At 38.0% G+C, this 23,398-nt stretch overlaps 1 protein-coding gene across 4 annotated transcripts in view; it reads right to left on the reverse strand.

Annotated features, from left to right (window-relative positions):
• Nucleotides 1-402: 402 nt before the first annotated feature.
• The window catches only part of cpne5a (copine Va), an 85,586-nt gene continuing 62,590 nt past the window's right edge, over nucleotides 403-23,398 (reverse strand). For all 4 annotated transcript variants that reach the window (XM_067592070.1, XM_067592069.1, XM_067592071.1 and 1 more), the window contains 7 exons: nucleotides 16,003-16,049; nucleotides 14,946-15,127; nucleotides 12,760-12,887; nucleotides 10,093-10,195; nucleotides 5,231-5,288; nucleotides 4,957-5,030; nucleotides 403-4,145 (listed from right to left, as the gene is read on the reverse strand). In XM_067592070.1, coding sequence (XP_067448171.1) covers nucleotides 3,957-4,145; nucleotides 4,957-5,030; nucleotides 5,231-5,288; nucleotides 10,093-10,195; nucleotides 12,760-12,887; nucleotides 14,946-15,127; nucleotides 16,003-16,049 — 781 coding nt within the window. In that variant the 3' untranslated portion in view covers nucleotides 403-3,956. The remainder of the gene's footprint in view (nucleotides 4,146-4,956; nucleotides 5,031-5,230; nucleotides 5,289-10,092; nucleotides 10,196-12,759; nucleotides 12,888-14,945; nucleotides 15,128-16,002; nucleotides 16,050-23,398) is intronic.

A 23,398-nucleotide genomic window follows, 5' to 3' on the forward strand; every position in this document is an offset into this window, starting at 1 on the left:
GCCAGTCTGTGGTTATTGTGCAGGCAGTAAGTGGGTGGGCAAGGGAGGTGTTGGCTCTATCTTAGGCTGGTAATTTATGGCTCCAGCTGCTGTCTCCCTCTCCCCAGGTGGACAGCGTGATTCGTCAGCAGTGGATCTCAGGGGGAGGAAAACACATCTCTAAGGGGGAACACATTTTGCAAGAGGACGGCGCTCATCACTGGTTGGACACCAGTCTCCAATGGAGGGATAATATAAATCAACCATCTTGCTGACAAAAAAAAAAATCTCATGACAGCCGGTTTTCTAATGCATAAACTCACACTGACGGTGAGATTTATCAAAAAAAGGAGCTTCTAGTGAGGACTGAGCTACTTTCTTTTTCTCAAAGTGACCAAACAAACAAATAAAAAAAACATCGTGCATTCTGCCAAAGTTGTCAATATTTTATTAATCTTCAGTTAAGGCAATCCATTACAAAGCATTTCACAAACCACAGTATGACGACAATATCATGTCCAACACCTGGTTTGGAAATTATTCAGCATGCAAGTCAGAGACCAAGAGAGGTATGTAAACAACCTGGGATAAAAAGGGAGAAGTGGCAAGAAGAACCCATACAGTATGTGTCTCATAGGAACAGAATGGAAAGAAACCAGAGATGCAGCATGCTAAAGGCGGCTGTTATCTCTAAATAACACCCGAAGTAACAAATGAAGCACATGGCAGATGCACTAATCAGGTGAAATGAAGGCAGACTACCAAACTTCCTGCCATTTTTGGCACAGAACATGCACAATGTCTAAAGAGGCCAAGTTCAACCGAACACATTTTGGCACTGAAATATTCCTTATACGGGGCTTATGTACACAATTAGAGTTCAGCCTCAAAGAAAATTCAAAATGAAGGGATGATCAAAGCCATTTCCACAAAGAGAAAAGAAATAATTGTATCATTGGAGAGACGTCTTTTAGACCGAAATAAGCATGAAAATACACATCATAATAATTTAATGTTCAACAGTTGCATAAGTGTCATTACTGTGCTCATTTCAGGAAAAAAATAGAGTGAAGCTCATTATAATCTATAAGAAAGAGAAGAAAAATACAATACTGAGTTTGAGTAGTGTTGATTACATGAAACGTGTTGTGCACACAACATATGGCCCCACTTCCACTTCACATGTTTTCATTTCACCTTCTTCTCGTACACATTTGCGAGATCTATGGCGATCACAGTCACAGTAAATGAGCTGCATACTGATGCTGCTAAAGGACCAACTTTTCCAAATTCATTTCCTATGACTCATCAGTAGCTTGTTTTGTTAGACATAAAATGAAAAACATGAAAATAAGAAGATCTACTATTATAGCTATTTCAAAAAGTAGAATTAAAAGAGGTTACTTGCAAAGTAAATAGATCAGATATTTATAATTTAACATAATTAGGTTATTAATACTCCTTTAAATACTCTATATTTCATAACAAATTCATTCAGTGTGTATTATTTATTTCCTTTTGGCTTAAATGGCTTCCTCTAGAGGTATACTGGTGTTTATGTGTGGTATGCAGTAAAACTTAATGGCCTCATTTCAGTTGTGATGAACAAGTGAATCTGGCAGCAGATTAAACGCCGCTTTGTCTTCTGAGGGAGAAATGTTCACTAATGAACAAAAAAAAAGTCAAATATGGATCTGGGCCTGTGACAGAAGGAGTTCACTGCCTCTCAACTGAGTTTCTGCAGAATCATCACACTATCAGCTCTGTGAGAGCACTGGAGCAACAAAGAACATTAAATGGCTACCAAAGAAAGTAAAAGCAACATGTAAACGTGTTTTCTCTGAACACAAAACAAAACAGACGTCAGTGAGAAATCAGAGCTTCACATTCACAAGAGAATAACAAAACAAATCTGTGTAAACGTTGGTTCTCCAGTGTCGTTCAGTGAAAATCCAGAATAAATGAATGTTTCAATGAAACCCATGAATGTTTACTTTTTCCTTGAGGCAATGGAAGTGGCCACAGTTGAATTGTAAACAAGTCTTGACTTTGAATATTGTACAACAAAGTTCAGCGACGCCGTCAACTTTCATTAGTGAAGAGCTGCAAGTATAAAAGTACACGACACTGCGGCTGTAATAGTCCGAATCCTGCAACAGTTTTATCGTCGCCGACATTTTCTTTGAGTACATCTTAAATGTGAGACCTGCTGCTGGCAGAATAACACCTGGGTAACTGAATTTGGATATGTTTCCATATAATAGGCACATTTGGATCGAGATATTGAGTGACTGAGAGATACTAGTGAAAATAATGTCTGTTATAAATAGATAACTTAGGATGTGCACAACTGGGCCACAAAGGCCGTAAAACATTTATATACAGACGCTAAAAAGAAAATGCTGTGAAGAAATGTGGATATAATGACTTGATTTAAGTTGTAAAAAAAAGAAACTGTGGAATTGTGTCTTAAGTATTGAAATAGTATCCCAATTATATTATAAAATGGGCTGTTTCTTGGCATCGGTGTAAAAAGATTTTATGTGGCAACACTCTGAGTTAATTAGAAACACAGTTAACACAATGCACACATAAGAAAAGATGGACCGTTTTTGTTTTGTGCAATTAGTTGTTGTTCTCCTTGGATCACTTTAAAAAACATTCAACTTTTCTCAAACTCTGTTGCAGGATTTGTGATTGTTCAGTTTTTATTTTGGGACAAATAATCAAATTAAGAGGAGAAAAAAAAAAAAGTGGGTGTTAGTTGACATCAGTCTTTTGAAAGTTTATGTGCAGGGTCCTAAAAGTATAAACAATAAACTGTAACCACAACAAATATAATGGAAAGAAACAGACGAAGAAACGGCGAGATGACGGATGAGATATGGCGGCATGACTTAAGCAGTGTAATTAACCTCTCTGCATACTAACAAGGAAAGCTGGCGTGTGCGTTGAATTATTCATCGATTTTTCTGTAAACATACTGTTTGTGATAAATATAAGTTAATTTTAATATATTAGTATAAGATTTCTTTCTTTTTTATATAAACATTCTTCCTGTTGTCACTCTGTTTAAAATGATGGTGTAAAACATAATAACATGGGCTCCTTTCCATTATCTTCATTGTGGCAGCTGTTTCAAAATAATCCTTTTCAGCTTATTAACATTATAACCTTTGTGCTTTTTATTTGGACAGTAATTAGTGCATTCTGTTAATATAAATATTAGAAATAGGTATAAGACGCAGTGCTGGGAAATCAGTATGGCAACAGCTCACAGCAGGTTCCTCCACACAACAGCTTGCCATCAAAAACTATCAGTGAAAATGATTCTTAAACTGCTGAACAGGTTTTATCACATGCTTTATATTACAGTCCTTATCAAAGTAGAAATGGGGAATTTTTTTTTTAATTTTTTTTTTTTTTTTGGTTAGACTGGTCACAAAATATAGGATGGAAAACTACAGGGGAAATATGACTTTGATCCCCACCCTTTAAACCCCTCCCCCAAAAGGAATAAATTATTTCTGCAATAAATAAATAAATAAATAAATTACTATACACATGATTTCCTAGTTCAACACACATCCAAAAGGTATCACAAACATGATACACACTGGCACATTCTAATATATTTATGCCTTCAAACAGGCCCTCTCTACGGGTTTACTTGCTATCCATTACATCACCACTTTGACAGGTTTGACAGCGAACAACTAAAACCTCCTTTTACAGCGGGCTCCTCTCAGCGCTCTCATCCTCAAGCGCTCATCCGATCATCAGCAGGTTCCCCCCAAAGCAGTCTTATTGCTCCGAACCGAAATGGAGTCTTGTCATCTTTTTTGTTTGGCCGGATTATTATTTAGGAAAGGGCCTCATCCCCATTTTCCCGTCAAAGGATGGTTGATGGAGGCAGGTTCCCCGTAAATGCCGGCCTGGCCCCCCCCCCGCCCTGACGCGGAGCTGCGTGTTGTGACTCAGACGGGGTTGGTCTCGGGGTGGTCGCTGGGCGAGTAAACCGGTGGGACAGGGATGGGTTTAATGCCTCTGCTCTTCATGTAGGAAATCAGCTGGTCAGGGATCTCAGCCAGTACGTCTTTAGCCAGCCGCGCCATGCTTAGCACATGGTTACCTGTGCGGTCCATGTAGTCTCTGAACGGGACAAACTGTTGCGACATGAGAAAGAAATGTGTGACTTTATGAAAAGAATGTATTGTGATGCAACAAGTGTTAAAGCTGCGATATTCATTACACCTGAAAATACACAAGTGCCGGCTCCCATGAACAATTTACAGATGATTTTCCTCTTAGAGTATCAACAGCAGTGGGTTTACAAACACAAGCAGGTTTAAAAGTTTGTACAGAAGAAACAGTTGGTTGGAGGTCATCAAAGTCTACCTGCTAATTAGATTATGATGATTTGTGTGTGAAAAGTTGACAAAGTGGTGCAAAAGTAAGCAACAGGGTGTCACCGTGAGTTCATCCTCTGGGGATCAAGAACATCCAGAATATATTTCATAGGCATTTGGGTCTCTCAGAAATCTCTTCTTAAAACTAGTTTTTATTTTATGGCTTTTTCTTACAGTAACTGATATTGTTTTTGTGTTCACTGTAAAGCACTTTGTAACTTTGCACTTTGTTTGTTTTTGAAAGGTGCTACTGTATATAAATAAAGTTATTATCACGTTATCTTGTGTACAAAGATGAAATTTTACTTGAGGGTGGTGCTGCAGAAAAACTCGAAGGCATTAATCCTCTGAGGATCATGAATGTGTTCAGTATATTTCATGATACTGCTGTGCACATTAGATTTTGTTGCATTTGTACAAATTAATATTTTGGTCTTATGGTGATGCTAGCGATGTTGCGATATCTTGCTTTGGAATAAAAAACATTGTCTATAGTTACGGCCACTAGTTGGGCAAGAATGATTCTGTCACCTTTGGAAAATGGTGGAAAACAGTAAAAATATCTCACCTGTACGATGTCTCTCTCTGCCAACTTTCCCCGCGAGGAGATCCTGATGTCATCACCATCCAGCTCAACCATGGCTACACAGAAAAGAAAAATAATCTCACATGTTCTAACTAACTTGCGTATAACTCTGTATCCATAATGTAACACATAAACCTTGAGTCATGTAACAAATGAGTCAGGGAAAAAATAAAAACTTATGTCAGTTTGAATTAAAAAATAATCACAGATGCACACCGACTTTCCACTGTTTTTTACACATTTGTTCTGCTCTCACCATCGAACTCAGCTTGGCCAACTCCAACAATGATGATAGACATGGGGAGTTTAGCAGCCTGTCATGAAGAAGAAGAACAAACAGTCAGTTGTCTGAAAGAGCCGTATTTCTAAAGATGGGCTGACATCAGAGTATGGAGGGGTTACATTTCCAATTATTGTTGGGTTTTTTTTCCCCCTTAACACATGTCTCATTCTGCAATGACAGACAGTATTAATCCGCAGGCACAGTCCCCCAGAGAAGCCACAAAGGAAAAGGATAAAGGACAAGATAAAATGAAATAAACACAGATGATACAGAGCATCATAACAGTTTCATGAGTGTTTAACACCACGTTAGGTTGTATAGATCAGGTTGTCCAGGGACTGAGAGAAAATACATTATTTAACTCAGTGGCCCCAAGATTGTTACAACATCCAGCATATAACAGTATATTTTTACTAACTACTATACAATGTATACATTTAATAGGCTGATTTTACACATAGAATATCAAACTAGTTAAAGAACCCAAAGTTTTTTGTACTTTAAGTTCATAAATAACAACAGAAGAAGAAAAACAATGAAGATAACATGTAAACGCATGAGTTAAGTCAAATGCTGTATTCATAAAACATGATGTCTTCATTCTACACACTTGCATCACACAGTCTAACATTACTTATTCATGATGTTGGCATATAGAAATGTTTCAAGTACTGTTCAGAAGTTCAGAGAAGAAAAGCCAAAACACTTTACACAACAAAGGTTTAATGAAGCTTATCTCAGTTTGTGGTGTGCAGGTTAGTCCACTGCATGAATTTAGACCACAGTCCTGATGTGGAGACAGTGAGATCTTCGGTATGAATGAATGATATATGCTTGTGGTAGAAATGCATTTTACAGGGGTAAAAGTAGGTCAGCTTTCCTGGAAAAAACCTCCCGAGGGGAGAGGCCTGTCACAGATAGGAGTAAACAGACTTAAGAGGACCACCCTCTCCATGTTCTCCATCATTATGCTCCCTCCATCTCTTCCCCTGTGTTATCTTCCCCTCCACTCGGCTCATTCCTCATGACCTCTCGCATACATACATACATTCTGTTTGCCCCTTTCCAGCGGAGGCGACCTCGCAAGCGTATACCTATAAATGCCAGATCAGATTCTCACAAAGTATCTTGAGCTGAATTATTCAGTCGACACCATTTGTTACTTCGCCTGTACTGTCAAGTCACTCGGGATCTCACTCCATCAGTCTGTCTAAGCACATACAGTAACATCCTCCTCTCACTGCACACAACAGACACTTGTTCTCATAACACTTTACTGAACATTAAAGGACTTTAAAGAATTTTGGGAATTAAGAAATCATTTCTGTGTCTCTGTTTCCAGTGCACATGCTAACATTATATTCAGTACATGTAATTAACCTTTTAAATAACCTGCTGACTTGTTTAGGAAGTTGGTAAAATAAGACAAAACATGTATATTTAGAGAGTATCTCCTCTTGTGACAATTCACACATAACTTGTGGCTCTTTTTTTAGATACGTGCTCTGAGTTAGTCAGACAGATGAAACTTTGCTTTGTTGATTCACCACGGACAGATGGACTCTACCAGACGCAGTCCTTTAAGTTTCCCTAAATGTTTAAATATTTATGAATTTTATGAAATTATTGGTAGAGCAAGCCTCCCATCCAGACAACAAACTGACAACCTCAGACATAATCTAATACATGGGCACAAATTAATTCATGTTTTGGCCTCCCACGCCAGACAGAGACCCTATTTTATAATTTATGAACCTAAATGAAATTTGAATCTTAACCCTCTGGGGTCAACAATGTCGTATGCGACATAAAAGTACTCTAATTACTATTTTTAAACTATCTCTGGAACACTGCGTGCTAGACATTTACTTTAAAAACTGCCCTGCAGCTACAGCAATCGAGCCAGTCGCCACTTCATTTCCTCCTGCAAGTACATGTGCATTTTCCATTTGGAAGAACTGAAAAATACGTCAACAAACGCGGTTTGCTGTCGCTTTAAAAAAATACAATATTTATAGTTCTAAACGCCAAATCAATTTCACTAGAATAAAATATATTATACACTAAATATATTACACACTAAAACAAGATGTTCTACTCAGAAATGTATGAAAACAAAACTGTCTGTTTCCAATCACTTCTGACACATTCAGAGGATCGCAGGTTGCTGCACAAACATTTCCAGAACGTTTCACTGTGGAAATTCGGAGCCCTCCGGATATGTTATACACCAAAACAAGATGTTCTACTCAGAAATGTATTAATTTATAAATTAATTAATTGTTTGTGCAGCTTCCTTGGATCCTCTAGAATGTGTCTGAAGTGGAATTTCATAATATGCTGAATATGACACTTTGTTAATGATAACCTTATAACTCTGTATATTCAAATTCTCACAAGTCAGAACCTCCTTGGTGAGCCATTGAAATAAATACCGTATTTTTTCATTTTACTTTCTGAATCAAACCCTAGCCCGACTGTAAATTAAATGAAAGCGACAGTATTCAGTTCTTCCCATTGACTGTACATAAAGATGGACAACACGTCTCCACTTCCTGCTGCAATGCAAAAGTGAAGCCAAAATATCTAATTTCCTGCTATCTTGTTTGTGTGACATCATTTGGAGCCAGAGTAGAGTGTAACAGTAAAGTCAGATGGCGGGATGACAGCCCGCGGGATACGACCCCTCAGCCGTCCCACCATCTGACGGAGGTTTGAGAGTGGCTGTCACACTTGTCAAGAGCTACCTAAAAAGGACAGAAACCATCTTTGGGAAAAATTTGTTTAACGTGCACTTTGTTATTTTAGTTTGGCTCACGTCGCATCCACTAACATGGAGGGGGCGGGACTTATGACCTATACTGTAGCCAGCCACCAGGAGGCGATCGAGATATTTTGGCTTCACTTTTGGGGAGCTGTCATGTCATCCATATTTATCTACAGTCAATCATTCTTCCAGGTGGAAAACCTCATTACCAAAATAACGCAAGTGTACGCACAGAAGGAAATAACAAGGCTGCTGGCTTTCAGCCGTGACGAGTCATCACTTGTTCTTATAATCCATCCAGGGGCTTGATAATCCATCAAGAAACCACTGTGTTATTTTTGGACACACAAAATTCTAAAAGGTGGAAGTGGCGGGCAGGCAAATATGCCAGTTTCCATAAAAACAAAACAAAAGAAATCAAAAAACAAGAAACAAATATGGACAGTTTTTATAAAAATGTAAATAGCTCTGTTTTTCTGTGTGATAGAGACTTTATGAATAGAGATTTTATTTTTCATCTGAGGCCTTAGTCTACAAACGTGAAGACAATAAACATTTGTACATATTTGTTTGTTGTAAAAATCACCAAGAAACAAATATCAACAGTTGTGATAAAAAATAAAAAATAAAAAAAAAATATATATATATATATATATATATATATATATATATATATATATATATATGAATTGTTCTGTTTTTCTGTGCAATTGAGACTTAATTTTCTTTTTTGTTTGTTTGTTTTCTACCTAAGGCCTTGGGCAACAAATGTGAAGATAGTAATCATTTGTTTGTTTTTGTGGAAAATGGATTAAATGTTGAAAAATTCAAATTCTCTTTTAGTTTTTCTTTTGACTTCTTGGCCTATTTTGTAATGCAATATCACTGCAGCATACATATGCAAATAGCCCATGTTGTGAAAAAAATGAAACCAATTAACTGCTTGTAACTTATAGTTCTGAATTTATACAAATGTTTATATATTAAGAGAGTTGAGGCACCAGTAATAGGAAAAAAGTGGCTCAGACCCCAAGAACATCAAAGGAAAGAGTTAGAATTTGTATTTACCCCGGAGGCTGTCCCGTTAGATGTGTGGACATATGAAAGCTAAGCGGTGCTGGTTTGGGGAACAAGGATTAACAAGGAGGGAACAGAATTAACATTACAGTTTGGCCTGCAGCAGTGCATTACCAAGAGATATCTGTTATGTGCAATCTTTAAGATACTTCTAAAGATACACTACAGCATCAGAAAGCACAAATAAGACAGCAAAAGTGCAGAGATGAACGTTGCACAGACAGCAACTCTTTCCTTATGATTCATCTCTCAAGGGCAAAGGCTGAATGCCAAGTGAAGGAGGTCATTCGGTCCTTTGCTCTGTGGGCAGAGAGAAGAGAAGCCAAGTGCAAACTGAGAGGTGAGAGGTGGCAGCAGGACGCAGAAGGTTCGGGCTGAGCAGTGCAGAGCAGCAGACAAGATCTTAAAAGGAAGGTGTGGCTGTTCGAATGGTTTGATTAACAGTCGCAAATTCCCTTTAAACCCAGTCTGCTGGGGGTCAGAGCACCATGTTGCTGTGAGGTCGTCTACCTGGTCGACGATGAGTCTAACCACTGTGGCCATAATCCTATTAGAGATGAGCTCCACTGTTTTCATAAGACATAAAATATTAAACATAGACATAAGACAAACAGAAATAATTCTTAAAATATGGACCAAACAGGTGCCTCAGATGGTGTGCTGGATAAGACCCTTTCCTCCAATAAAGTGAACCTGTTGACCTGAGAGTGAATCTCAGCTGAGCCCCTCAGGTTCCCCAGAGTCTCAATAAAAAGGAAACATATTGGACAAACAGCGTCCAAGCACGGGGGGGAAGCAAGTGGAGTAGAAAACATCCCATAAATCCTCATATCTAGTGCTACTGGCTTATAAACCCCTCAAAGTAAGAGAAAGCCAGTGAGTGCCACAGTAAGCTAAAAGCACCTGCAACGCCAATACCCTGCAGAGCCGAGGGGATGAGAGAGAGAGAGAGAGGTGAACATCCTGCGGCTGATGGTAGAGCAGCACTTACGTTCACAATGGCCTCCTTGGTTTGAGCCATGTCTGATATGACGCCATCAGTGATGATGAGCAGGACAAAGTACTGAGATCCGTCCTGCACTGCCGCTGCATACCTGAAGGAGAGAAATCAACAGACAGATGAAGGCAGATGCAGATGTTTATGCATTTACATAAAACTGAAATTGGTTTGAAAAACCGCAGAGAAACTCTAAGAGCAGCTACAGCAGCGTGTCAGCAGCCGCTGTCAGAGAGGAGAAAAACAAAATTTAAAAAGCATGTTCTTCAGAAACAAATTCCCCTTCCGCCCAGCATGTGACACAAAAGCTTAATATAGACATGTAAAGAAGTAAAATATGTTGTATAGCTCTTCACGTCTCCGAGGTCTATCCAGACACTATTACGAAACCCATCAGAGACACCACAGTGAGTGTGGCCTAGTTTCAATCGCCCATCGCTGGCTGCTCTATGAATAATTTATTGAACTGTTTATGCAAGTGGTGCAGTCTTATTCTTTCAGAACATCAGTGATCACCCCGCACTCAATTGACAAGGCTTGATGAGCAAGAGGGGGAAAAATGTGGCAGATCATTGTGAGAGCCGAGGAAGGGTCAGAGGTGAGTCGTTCCTCTTGCTTTTAGTTTGGTAGGTTTGACTGATGCGCTGACATTTTAATCAAAGAGCGCGTCCAGTCAGTGACACTGGAGAGAGTGATGACTGGTGTTTAGGATATTAAAGAAGCATTTGTCTTCCTCATCTGCCAAATAACAATGTGAGCCACACTCACTGGAGACAGTCCAGCACATTAACAGAATATTATATTATAGATAGATTACATTTTTAATATTGAGATTCTGATCAAAAAGTTCTGCACTGATCCAGAGTTGTTTACCAGCAGGAGGAGAGCTCAGAGTTTATTTTTTAAACTTTTGAAAAGTGGTTTTATCTTCACTCTCACGCTCTCTTCGTCCATGTTGACTGCTGACTGGAGGGGAAACGGAAACGTCAAAGACGTCAGTGTCAATTTTAACCAATTAAATTTGGGTTAGGTGTGAAAAACTTCGCAAAAATAGAGCCAGGGTGACCAGTTTTTCAAACAAGCAATATGCCGCTCAGCCTGTTGGCTGACGCACGGAGCAGGTTAAGACATCTTCATTGGGAAACACTGAAAGAATCTGACAGTCACTCGCTCGTTCACATCGCGTCCAGTTAGGAGTCGGTGTGAGATCTACTTCTGGTCACAAAAAGAGTAATTTTGATGTTTTTATCACTGGTTTACTGGATGACTTATTTAACTTGTCATGGTAAGTGGAGCGGCTCTTATAGTCTGCAGCATCTCTGTGCATCATTTTTAGTATTTTAATTTAATTAAATTTTACTTAGTTATACTGCACCTTTTAGGCAAAGAGTGACTGTAAAAAGTGTAACAATATAAAAGAAGAAGATTTATTTATTAATAAGTTTCCTTCCTTGAAATCATGCCAAGAGCTGCATGGGACTTCTTGTCATTTTTTTATTATTATTCTTGTGTGTCTGTGTGCGTAGTGATTTGAACACTGAAACAAAAAGTTACATAAGTTTTCAAAAAAAAGCAATTTGCTGTAGCCTTGTGTTTTATCCAGGGCACCACATTAATCCTCATCTCAGGTCAGTCATCAGTCTGTCAGTTGCTGTCGATTCAAACCGGAAGTCCAAGTCTAGTTCCAAGTCCTCATTTGTTTCAGTCTAAGTCAGTAAAGCGTCATATACAATTTCAGTATGAAGCTCTTACTACTGAGGGTTGTGTTTGAGGAACTCATCAGATGCAGAATCTTTAAAGTTATATCACTTTTTGTAAAACCTAGTTTATTAGCTAAAATTGTGACTTTAAGTGATCAATACAAGTCCATCATTGACAAATTTCATGGACTATCTCCGTGTAAGTGTAAGTTTTTAAATAACCAGAAGTATATATCACTTGAAATGCAGAAAATTGAAAGTAAAATTCAGGTTCAGGTCTGTGGTGCACAAACCTGACTCCATGTGTGAGTCACTAATATAAGTCCAAGCCAAGTCATGAGTCATCAACATTTGGGCCTGAAGCCTCAGCTTGAGTCTAAGTCCAGTATTAAAACAGAAGAGGGGAGTGAAACACTGCACACCTGGTCCTTATTATTGTACTTTCACTTCTATTTCAATCTGGAGAAGACGGATTTTCTATAAATCATGTCTGCTGTGCATTTAATATGTTGCAGCCCAATTTATAGACAAGCCTATAAATGTACTTTTTTTGTTGCAATTATTACACTAACAGGAAGTTGGAAATGCTGAATTAAAGCATGTGGTTCCCTGTTCACAGTGAAGCTCATTTGATGAATAATGTGACTAATAAACACATGGCTGAAAGGCAACATAACATTAATCCATTTACAACTCTGCTGCCAATCCCACCAGCTTATCTTACCACTTTCTCCACACTAAGTCTAAAAAGCAATGTAGCACCTGCATTAAGATGTCTGGACCTACATATGCTTGATTACCATTTCTATTCATCATTGTTTATTTTCCCTTCATTAGTTCTGCTCAATTAAAAGAGAAACCATCACTCACTGTCTTAATACCTCTGGCAGCGTGTCTGCCAGCTGCAGAAAGGACAACTGTGCTCTGTGATGTTCACTGGGACCGGTATTTGTGTGATTACCTTGCCACATGATTAACAACGGGAGCGAAGTTTGTGGGTCCATACAGCTGAACCGTCTTAAGGCTTTGATGGTAAGCTTCGAGAATCCCCTCCATACCGTTACAGTAAGGGTTCTCAATGTTGCCATTCTGAGAAAAACAAAAACAGAACATGAGTAGTACAAAAACTAGATGGTTCTGGGTGGAACGCAATAGGGCTTGAGATAGCAATTAATTCATGTAAACAACCATCTTTCAGTCGTACTACAACGTGTTTCGGCGGTAAGTTAAAGAGTAATCTAATATCAGGCTGAAAAGCAGCTTTTTGCTGTCCTCTCTGCTCAAAAGTTTCAAGGCTGTTACACCTCTAACCACGCCCAACACCGATGCCACTGTGTACTGACACACCCTGAAGTACACTTCTACATCACTGCAACAGTCAGCAAAAACAAGATTTTCAGCTGCTGTTAAGTTGGTCTTTAAACAGGTTGACATTCTCATTTAAGAGAACTAACAATTACTTTGATTATTGATTAATCTGCTGATTATTGTCTCGATTAGTCAGTGAATCATTTTGTATATAAAATGTCAAATATAATGAAAAATGCCCATTTTAATTTCTTAAAGTCCAAGGTGATGTCTTCAAATATCTTGTTTTATCGGATAAATAGTCCAAAACCTGGTTTGTTAATCAGAACCATCTGAGAAGTCGTCCTTTGAAACTGTTTGGAAAAAGGGCCGCCACTTTCAAAAAATACTTGGCAGGCTGATTGGATGAACCATCTGTCACCGTCCAACCTTGTGAGGCAGCTGGATATGTGAGATCACAAGATCACGAGAGAATCCTCATAGGACGCAGATTGGCTAAGCTCATAACTTGAAGCCTGACAAGATGGATACTCGCATAATTTCATGATGTTATGATCTTGTGAAGCCAGCTGCCTCACAAGGTAAATGTTTGGCACTTATACCTGAAAAATGGCTAAAACAATTATTTGATTGTCAAAATACTTTCTAATTAATTTTCTGTCAACTGACTGATCGATTCATTGCAGCTCTACAGAGAAATAGCTCGTATGCGATAGTGTCAAATAAGAAAATTGACATCAACTCATCCCTTTGCATTCAATACAAATATGGATCCGGGACGTGTTTAACCTAGCTAAGCACTAAGACTGAGGCTGTGTCTTCACTATTTACTATATAGTGTGTTTTGTTCTGAATTTCTAGTGAGAATTGTTAAACCCTTTAAAATGAAGTCAAATGACCCCACAATGTATCATAACAAGTGTACAATAGATGGTCACTAACTGAAGAAAAACTACCAATAAGTGGAAAAAAGATTAGATGACTGCCAGGTGAAAGATACGACCACAGTAGTATTAAAAATATTTTTTTATTATTATATTTTGTACCCTATAATTCCCTAGTGTGTAGTGAATGAGTAAATGAATGAGTGAATAGTAAATGAATGAACACAGCCTAGAAACAGAGCACGTTTATCTCGCTGACTAGCTATTTAGTTAGTATAAACTTTGTTCAGTTACAGAAGTACGAAGTCTCTCTTGAAGGGCTGAATGACATTTGGAAAACATTCTTTGCTCCGAGTGATGTGCTTGTCAAACTTTGCTTCAAAGGTTAGCTTCCTTGGCTACAAGGCACATATCTAACCAAACATATATGAAAAATATTTCACTCAGGACTGTAACTTTACTCTTAAGCCCACTTCTGAGACAAGAGCATAAAAGAATGAGATTTCAATTATATGGTGAGATGAATTAATTAATTAATTAATTTGCTAATTCTAACGGAGACATGGAGTGATGCAGACGTTACCCTAGACAGACTCCTCATTAGGCTGCACTATGCAGCAGCCAGAGCACATTAGCTGACTGAGAGAAGCCCAATTGATTTACGAATCCTTCAGCCTCACAGAGACCTAATTTGCACTATAAAAGGTAAATGGAATTCACTCTGAATTATGCATGTCATAGGTGTTGCAGCATTCATCTCAAAACACACACATCCATATCGCACATGAAAACACGTTTACCCGTACGTGTTGGAGGAAGCATAAAAACATACAAGTGCTCACCAATCAAATACAAGCTCCACTGGGAAGTCGAAAATCATTTTCATGTAAATTCAGATTAACGGTAAGAGAAATTATGATTCTGAGCGTTTGAAGTAACCCCATAGTTGACTCACCAGAGGGAACTCATGGGACACCCTCCCATCAGGGGGCAGCTTAGCACCGAATCCCAGGGCAGGAAACATCTTATCACTGTCATAGTCCTGGATGATCTCACCCACAGCCTTCAGGGCCATGGCATAGGCATTCATCTGGTACGGGTTCATGTAGTGGAGTGAAGTGGACTGGGATGGATTTCCTTACAAGACAAGAGAAATCAGAGTCAGTGATGCAAACACTCAAACTGAGACCGAACTGACAGCTGCAACGGCAGAAACATGAGTGAACCCAAACTAAATGAGCTGCTGTGAATTAGAGTCGGTGTAACTATCTGGAATACTGGAAGTCAGTAATATTATGACGGCTGCTGCACGATAACCGTAAAACATGTTCATATTGTTTTATTTGTGTTTTTGACTTTACTGTGACATTTTGAGCACTCAAATGTGATGTATATTTCTGGATACAGTACATATGAATTTGCAGGATTCCCTTTTATGCTGGAATGAATCAGTCAAGATCATCCAGAAAATCTGCTTGATTGAATATTTAGACAAAACAAACCTAGATAGATGTTATGTTAGATTTTATTCCCATTTATTTAAGTCTTTTGCATCTCTATATTTATTCATCTCTACACATATATATCATATGTTCTCATTCAACTATGTATTTGTGTTTATTCCAGATGAATGATTAAAAGAAACTTGAGCTGACACAAGCTTAACTTATTATTTGTGTTGTCTCTTTAAATCCACAACCTGTCATTTTCTTTGTATTTTGCACTAGAAACAGCATAACAAACAGGTTTCCTCATTTCTAAATTCTGTTTATAACCACTTTTGTGTCTTTATGTCCCTCTTCTGTCTTCTTTAAAAAAAATGAAGAGTATCATTTTTAAACACTTTGTTTATCATGTGAACATTTCAATGAAACATGGTTTAAAAAGAAAAAAAGGACTATTACATGCAGGAAGAAAAACACAACTTCCTCTTTCATTCATGGAAAATGGCATAGTCATACATCAGATGACAAATGGAGGCAGAACAGGTTGATGGTAGTCGAAACACTCACCATTTGATGCAGTGAAATCAATGGCAACTGTGAAGTGAATCTGAGTCCTGAAACAGATGAATAGAAGAGAGGATGCTGTTAACAAAAGAGAGGAAGGAAAAGACTCAGCACTGCAGTTTAATGAGGCTCTCCCAGGTTTCACAGTGCTCTCTGCTCAACCTCTCATATGAGAAGAGGTGTGACAAAGGTAAACCTCAAACAGTGTTCATAATGCACCTTCATCGTAGCTTCACAGCTGCTTCTTCTCAGCCGCTGCCAGTTACGCAACACAGGAGCTAATCAGGCTTTTATTATTCAATTTACGAAACAAAGAGAGCATACATTTAGTTGTGGTCAAGCAGCATCCAAAGCACTGTTTTGATCTTTAAATAACAGATATATTTAAAGATTTAACAGCACAGTGGCAAAGTCCAAACCACAAACACATCCCGCAAGACCTAGAAAAATTGATAAGGCAGAGTAATTTCCCAAATGGTTTCCACAAACACATAATGAGTTGCTGCAGCTGGCTCAATGATTTTGACTGAACATCACGCTGAGGCAAGAAATGATTATTAGCAGGCAGGAGAGCTGCAAGAAGAAAATAATCCCGATTAAATTAATCCTAAAACTCTGCACTCTTACTCATGTTTTAACTATTTATCTTGTTTTTTCTGAGATGTGTGAACATTAACATTCTCCTGTATGCTGTGCACAATCTTCATCACCATTGTAATCACCATTATTGTCTTCGTTCCACTTAGTTCCTTTTTATATCAATGGAAAATTTGAGGTCTTCCATTTATCGTATCAATTTAGTAGCAGCCATACAAAATGTCCAAAAACCAAAACGGATATTTTTTATTCATGAGCCCATAATTATATCCAAAACCTTGAAAAGAAACTAAACATGGCCTAACTAGTCTCTGTTGGGTTTCCCCATTTCCCAAGAGAGGTAAATGAAGGGGGGAAGGGGAGCTTAGATCAAAGTGTGTGCTCTTTCATTGTGATTAACACTGATTGCCTTTCCTGACTTCACCTCCATTCAGAAATTCCCACAAGCACAGTATCGAAGATAAAGGCGGCTTCCTCCTGGGGAGACTCTGACCCCAGCTCATTAATCAGCATTGAGCTGGACCGCTCAGCTGACAAAGGGGAAGTCTTACAATGGTATGCAGCCTCAATTTGAAAGTCTCTGCTGATTTCTATGGTTAGTTTTGAATGTTTGGCTAAAAAAGGAAGGTAGTGACTTAAAGTTAAGGTAGACAGTGGAAGTGGCCACACGGGAACCGTCAGTAGCTAGAAGTTCATTCTCAGACAGTAACTGCTAAACTCTTGAACTACTTACAGGTCACTGAGCACTTAAGGATCTTGGTAAGGTATTTTCAGCTCAGTATCCTACAAACTACACTCATATTGGGTGATTCCCTTGATGCAGCAAGGCAAAGGTGAGGATGAGGAGTTCGAGGTAGTGGATGGAGGTGTAGCACATCTGACTTTTATGCAGGAGACCTTACTTTGTGCCCCATTACAGACCTGCAATTACTGTTTGCCTTTTTATTACCTGTAACCACAATTATTCCCAACCACCCTAATCATACTATAACCATACTATAGTTCTTAGTAATAATCTGTCCCCAACCTTAACCATACAGTATTTGTCATGCACAGATACGGGAAGGAATATACCATAAAACATCACTGAATGAAGTCCAGATTTTGCAGAATCATCCGATATTGACATAATTGTTTGATGATGGGGTTGTTAAAAGGGTGATATGTTTCCAACATATCAGTGGTAAGGTCTTATCAGTTTCCTAAAAGAAAACTGGTCATCACCTTATGCCCCCCTATTTATTATTCATAAGCTGTACATAAACATTTAATCAATAGTTTATAACCCACTATAATGTGGCTATAAGCAGACATAAGGACATTTTTAAGTGTTTATTAATGTACAGTTATTTGTCAACAATTATAACTTCTCCTATAAAGATAATATTTTATATTATTACAACTGTGTTTTACTATATTGTCCAGTAATGGGTGCCCACAGGAGGAGTTATAGTTGTTGACAAAGACATTAATAAACATTTATATCTGCTTACTACTACATCACACAATTTATTCATTGTTTATATTCTGTTTATGAATACTAAATAGAGGGACTTAAAGTGAAAGGTTACTGAAATTTGTATTGTATTGTATTGCATTGTATTGCATTGCATTGCATTGTATTGTATAGTATTGTATTGTATTGTATTGTATTGTATTGTATTGTATTGTATTGTACTGTATTGTATTGGATTGTAATTTTATATTATGTTTAGGCATCTACCATATGATCAGCATCCTCTATGAAAATCAAATCTCTCTGGCCTTTGGTGTAGCAGCTTCACCATCCATGGATACGATTTATTTGCTTTTTTGGACTCAGGTTTGGGCTGATGTTAGAATTGAGTTGTTTTCTTCACATTACTGTCCCTCTGTTGCACTGTGTACAGTCGTTTTCCGTGAGGGTTCACTGGGAGAACAGGTTCAGATATCAGGCCATTCTCTCTGGTGCCACTTTCTATTAGAGAAAAATCCTGTCATACAAGCAGCCCAACAGACCTCTAGAGATCAGTGTTTGCTGCTGTCTGTCTGCAGTTTGCTGCAGGAAAAGTTAAATCTCTCAACACACATATCTGTGTTCAGCTGACTGGCTTGAGTTTCTGTTTTTCTAATTTCACTTGTGACTCACAGTGGGGATTAGTTTTAGAGCTGGGCTCACAAATTATTTTGAGACAAAAAAATCAATATAGATTGATGTTGACTGATGCTGTAGTATTGTCTGTTTTTTTCTAATGGCTGGTGGCAGGTCTGGGGTTACTCTTTTTATCCCACCAATCCTCTAAACTACAGTCCTTCAGAGCAGGTAATTTTTCATTTATTAAATCCTTGAGTGATGAATTGCTCCATGGACAAATTCATCATTTCCTATTTTCGATCAGGGGTTCATAAATCTGACACCGGTCTTCAAATGGCCTATTTCAACCTGATTCAGTACAAGTCCTTCAGAACGGGCAGTCCACTGTGTCCCTTCGCGTCACCATTAACTCACTCAGCGTCTCCTCTTCTCTCATTTTCTTTCTCAACTAAAATGACAGCTCCTCAAGCAGTTTGTGTATCACCTTGAATTATTGCAATAGTTAAAAATAGTTACAAACGTATTGGTATCATATTGACTTTCCCCTTCCAGTTAGACAAACAACATATGGTAGGAGTCTTTGTAATGTGAAATCCCTGAAGTCTTGGCAATCTGGGTTGGGTGGGATATTTTATGTAATGTAAAACAGTGAGACAAAGAATGAAGCCACAGCACACCTACAGTCTCATTAGTATGTGCTGAAAATTGGCCAACTCAGACTACATCAAAGAGCAGATTGGCACAGTGTTTTTCCTGTATAATAAAATGCAGCCAGATATGCACTACATGGCAGTAAAACAAAGTGAAAGACAGATCAAGGAGGTCAACACTGGCAAGACTCTGATGACATGACTGTTTCTAGTTGAGTCACACATAAATTTAAACTGAAGTGTTCTGCTTCTGCTTCCCTGTAAATTGTAACAACAACAGGACCAAAAGTGGGCCAGAGAGAGACACCAAAGCAGCATAAGCTGCACAAGCAGCAGTCCATCACAAATATCATTTATATATTCATCAATATATTCTTCTTCCTGTATTTTTGCAAGGTGAACAAATACTAAACCACTACGCATGCAGTAAAATATAGGCTTGACTCTCGCTGCAGAGCAATATCTGCCTATTTTCAAGAATCAGTGGTTATCAAAGAGCAGTCAAAGAAGAAGAGAGAGAAAAATGCCATTCTGCAGTCTGACTGAAAAAAAAAACAGTATCACTTTCTCCTCTTTCAGGACAACAGGATATTTTTGGGATGAAACTATTAAACCTTAATAAGATCTCCACACAATAGAGGCTCCACACAAGCCATTACACGGCTGATCTCACTGCAGATTTCATTTAGAAAGAAACATTTCAACATGCGATGAAAAGAATATAAATCTTTCATTAGCCTCTAAGAATCAGAGCAGTATGTGGCCTTTGGACTTTAATTACCTCTGTTTGACTATATCTCTGCTACAATTGAAGATTAATGAAAATGAATGAAAAACCACTTCACTGTGAAACCAGTCAGGATGTGATGGTGTGTCTGGAAAAGAAATTGCTTTTTTACCCTCTGCTTCAAAAGGCATCTAAAATGCATCATGTTAGTTGTCGCCTTTTAGAAAGGGAGCAGTAAAGCAAACACACTTATGAAAGGAGAGAAATCGATAACAGAAATCTAAAATATCAAATTTGGCTCTACAATTTGGATTACTTTTATACAGCTTGCTGCTCGGGCTCTGGCTCATATTTCTCATCATCTATCTGAATAACAGGGTTGGCAGGCTTTCAGGTTCAGCTTTTTTTTTTTGTTGGTTTGTAATCATTTGCATGTGTTGAGTGCCAACCTCTGTTCAGAGTCACCTCCATCACCCAGTTACTGTAGAACAGATGCTGAATCAAAACTAAGCAATCCACTCAACAAACGCTGATACAGTAGTGATCTGAGCAAGAACTCCAAATTTGCAATTTTTATACAAGCAGAATAGTGTAAAATATATATTTGAGTTATTTTGTTTTAATGATTTGTTGGAAAAGTGCAATATGAGACTGGTTACTAACAGAGTATCTTATTTTGATCTTGGTGATAATGCTGTTTCCTCAAATACTATGTAGTCAATTAAAACATTTTATATCTTATAATTAGAGGAAACATACATTCATTCTTAATTGGCCCATTCTAAGCACCCAGTGCATGTTTGACTGTCCCAACAGGGCAAATCTCGCAAATTTTGTTTCTAATGAGGTTTGGAGGAGATTTTTATGATCATCTAAGTAACTAAAGTACATTTACTCAAGTACGGTACTTAAGTGGGGTTGGACCCCTCAGATTTATCTGATGACCCTTTGGAGGGGCTCGACCCCTAGACTAACCCCTAGACGACCCCTGGACTAAACTAAGTATATAAAGTAGTTCAAACTAGCTTCACCTCCAGCAGCTACAACAGTAACATGCTGCTCTAACACTGATGCTTCAGTATTAATAATTTAATGATGTCATATGTAATAATATATCAGAGTATATAATAATATGTCAGAGGGACCAAACCACTACTTTCACCGCAATATTTAAACTACATTTTGCTGCTAATACTTATGTACTTTTACTTAAGTAGGATTTTTCATGCAGGACTTTTACTTGTAATGGAGTATTTTTACATTGATATATTCGTACTTCTATCTGAATACTTCCTCCACCACTGGTTATGGGCCTGTGGTTTGTTTTCAGGATGTGAGTGTTGTGAATCCCTTTGAGGCAGCAACAGCTATTGAAGGTTATACAAATAAACCTGACCTAACTTGTTGAATGTTCAGTGGAGAGTAGGCTCAAATTATAAAAGCTGCAAAGATTTCACCGGCGCCTGATGGTTTTTCAGATAGTTTAATTGAGCAAAACAGCAGCTTTTTCTCCTGGACTCTCTTCAATTAAACACTGTAAGTCTGGTGTTTCATTCTCCGTGGATACAGTTAATCTCTCCCATCACGGATAAGCAGCACCCATCCACTGCCAGCATTAGTAATCTTGTTTATTTTCCTCAGCAGTCTGTCATGCAGTCTGTGCCAAGCAGGGAATCTGATAAATGCCTTATATTTTATTTCCCTTTTCGTAGTTGTTAAATTAGGGTATTCATGATTGTGGAAATTTTATGTAGTGAAATTATATCTTTGCAGAGGCATCGCAAATCTCTCGGCTACCGCAGCTGGTGCCATTGAAAAGATCTATTGGATAACAGCAGTGCACAAATCATATCTTAAAATATTTTGGCTTGTTTATCTGAAAAATATTTATAGTGGCCATGAGATGACCAATAAAGAACCGAAGGCAAATGCAAACAGATTCTAGGGAGGTGCTGGCTCACAGGCAGATTTGAGAGGAGGGAGGGGAAAGTTAAACTATTTTTGCCAAAAGTTTTCGTACTGAATTGCTTAAAAAAACAGGGCTCAGTGGAACAAGGTCATTTCTCTTAACAGCCACTAGTGGACAAATAGGCTAATTGTGAGAAAGTGAATGAAAGTCAGAATTAATGAATGAAAACATAATAGAGTCATTTAACTTATTAAGAAATGTGTGAGTTTTTCGGGATACATTTGGTGAGATCTAACAAGTAGGGGTGCTGTGGAGAAAGGTCCATTCATTAACATAATGAGTAAAAGTTAATGTTGCGTTAAATCCTCATGTACAATATTTACATCTATCTATCATTCTCAAATTAATTCTGACAGCGTGGACTAATGGCTGAAAAAAATGCATGTAAGTTGGTTTAGCTCTCTGCCACCAGAGATTATTTTGCACAAAAACCACAACTTATAGGAAAAGGATGGAGCTCATTGAAAACAAAAACAGAAATTACAGATAGAGACAGCCTTGACCTGCAGTACATTGAAACCAGGAGATAGGACTACGTAAAATTGACCTTTTCTGCATCATAACTGTTGTGTTTTTGATGATATTTTCAAAAAAATTATCTGCTGCTCTTTATGATGATTTAATACACAAAGACTTCCACTGTTGAGAGAACAAGAAGAAAACATTAGGGAGGCAATGACAACAGAAGGCACCGGGAGTCTTTCATGATGACTGAAAAGACCTCAAGAGAAGCTATCTGAACACAGATGCTGGAGCGAATCCTCTTTCACAGATTTCATATTTTAAAAAATTGGTGTGTTTTTAAAGTAACAGTCTTTGTCAACAGCCGCTCTCACAGGCATGAAACTGAAACCACACAAAAGAACTGATGAGCTTTTAACATTTCTAAATGTCCGTAACAAAAAGATGAAGTACCACTTTACATAATGCTTCACTCACCGTGCTGGGTCACATTAATTAATGGGGTAATCGCTGCGGTTTGCGAATCTCATATGCCTGTGACTGTTTGATGTGAATATTACCACTTTTTGTTTAATTTGATGAAAAAAAAGCCGTTTCAAGCTTCCAACTGATGACTTCATTAAGAGTACTGAGGTTAAACAACAAAGGACTATGTGTAATGTGTGCAGCCTTTGACAACAACTGCATTTACATTTATTCCAATAATAGTCAGAATTAGAGTTAAATCACATGTCTCATGAAAACCCTTTGGTCAGAATTACTTTTTTTCTTTTTTTAATCTACACTGCACATTTTATCAATTTTTATCTCATTCCAAGGTCTCATTTGAGACATACCACAGGCATTTATCGTTCCACTAAATCTCTAATATCCCACTCATTTGTGAATAATGTCACCTCTCACTTTCGTCTTTGAGCTGC

This window comes from Thunnus thynnus, chromosome 6 (genome assembly GCF_963924715.1).
Source record: "Thunnus thynnus chromosome 6, fThuThy2.1, whole genome shotgun sequence".
Lineage (NCBI taxonomy): Eukaryota > Metazoa > Chordata > Actinopteri > Scombriformes > Scombridae > Thunnus > Thunnus thynnus.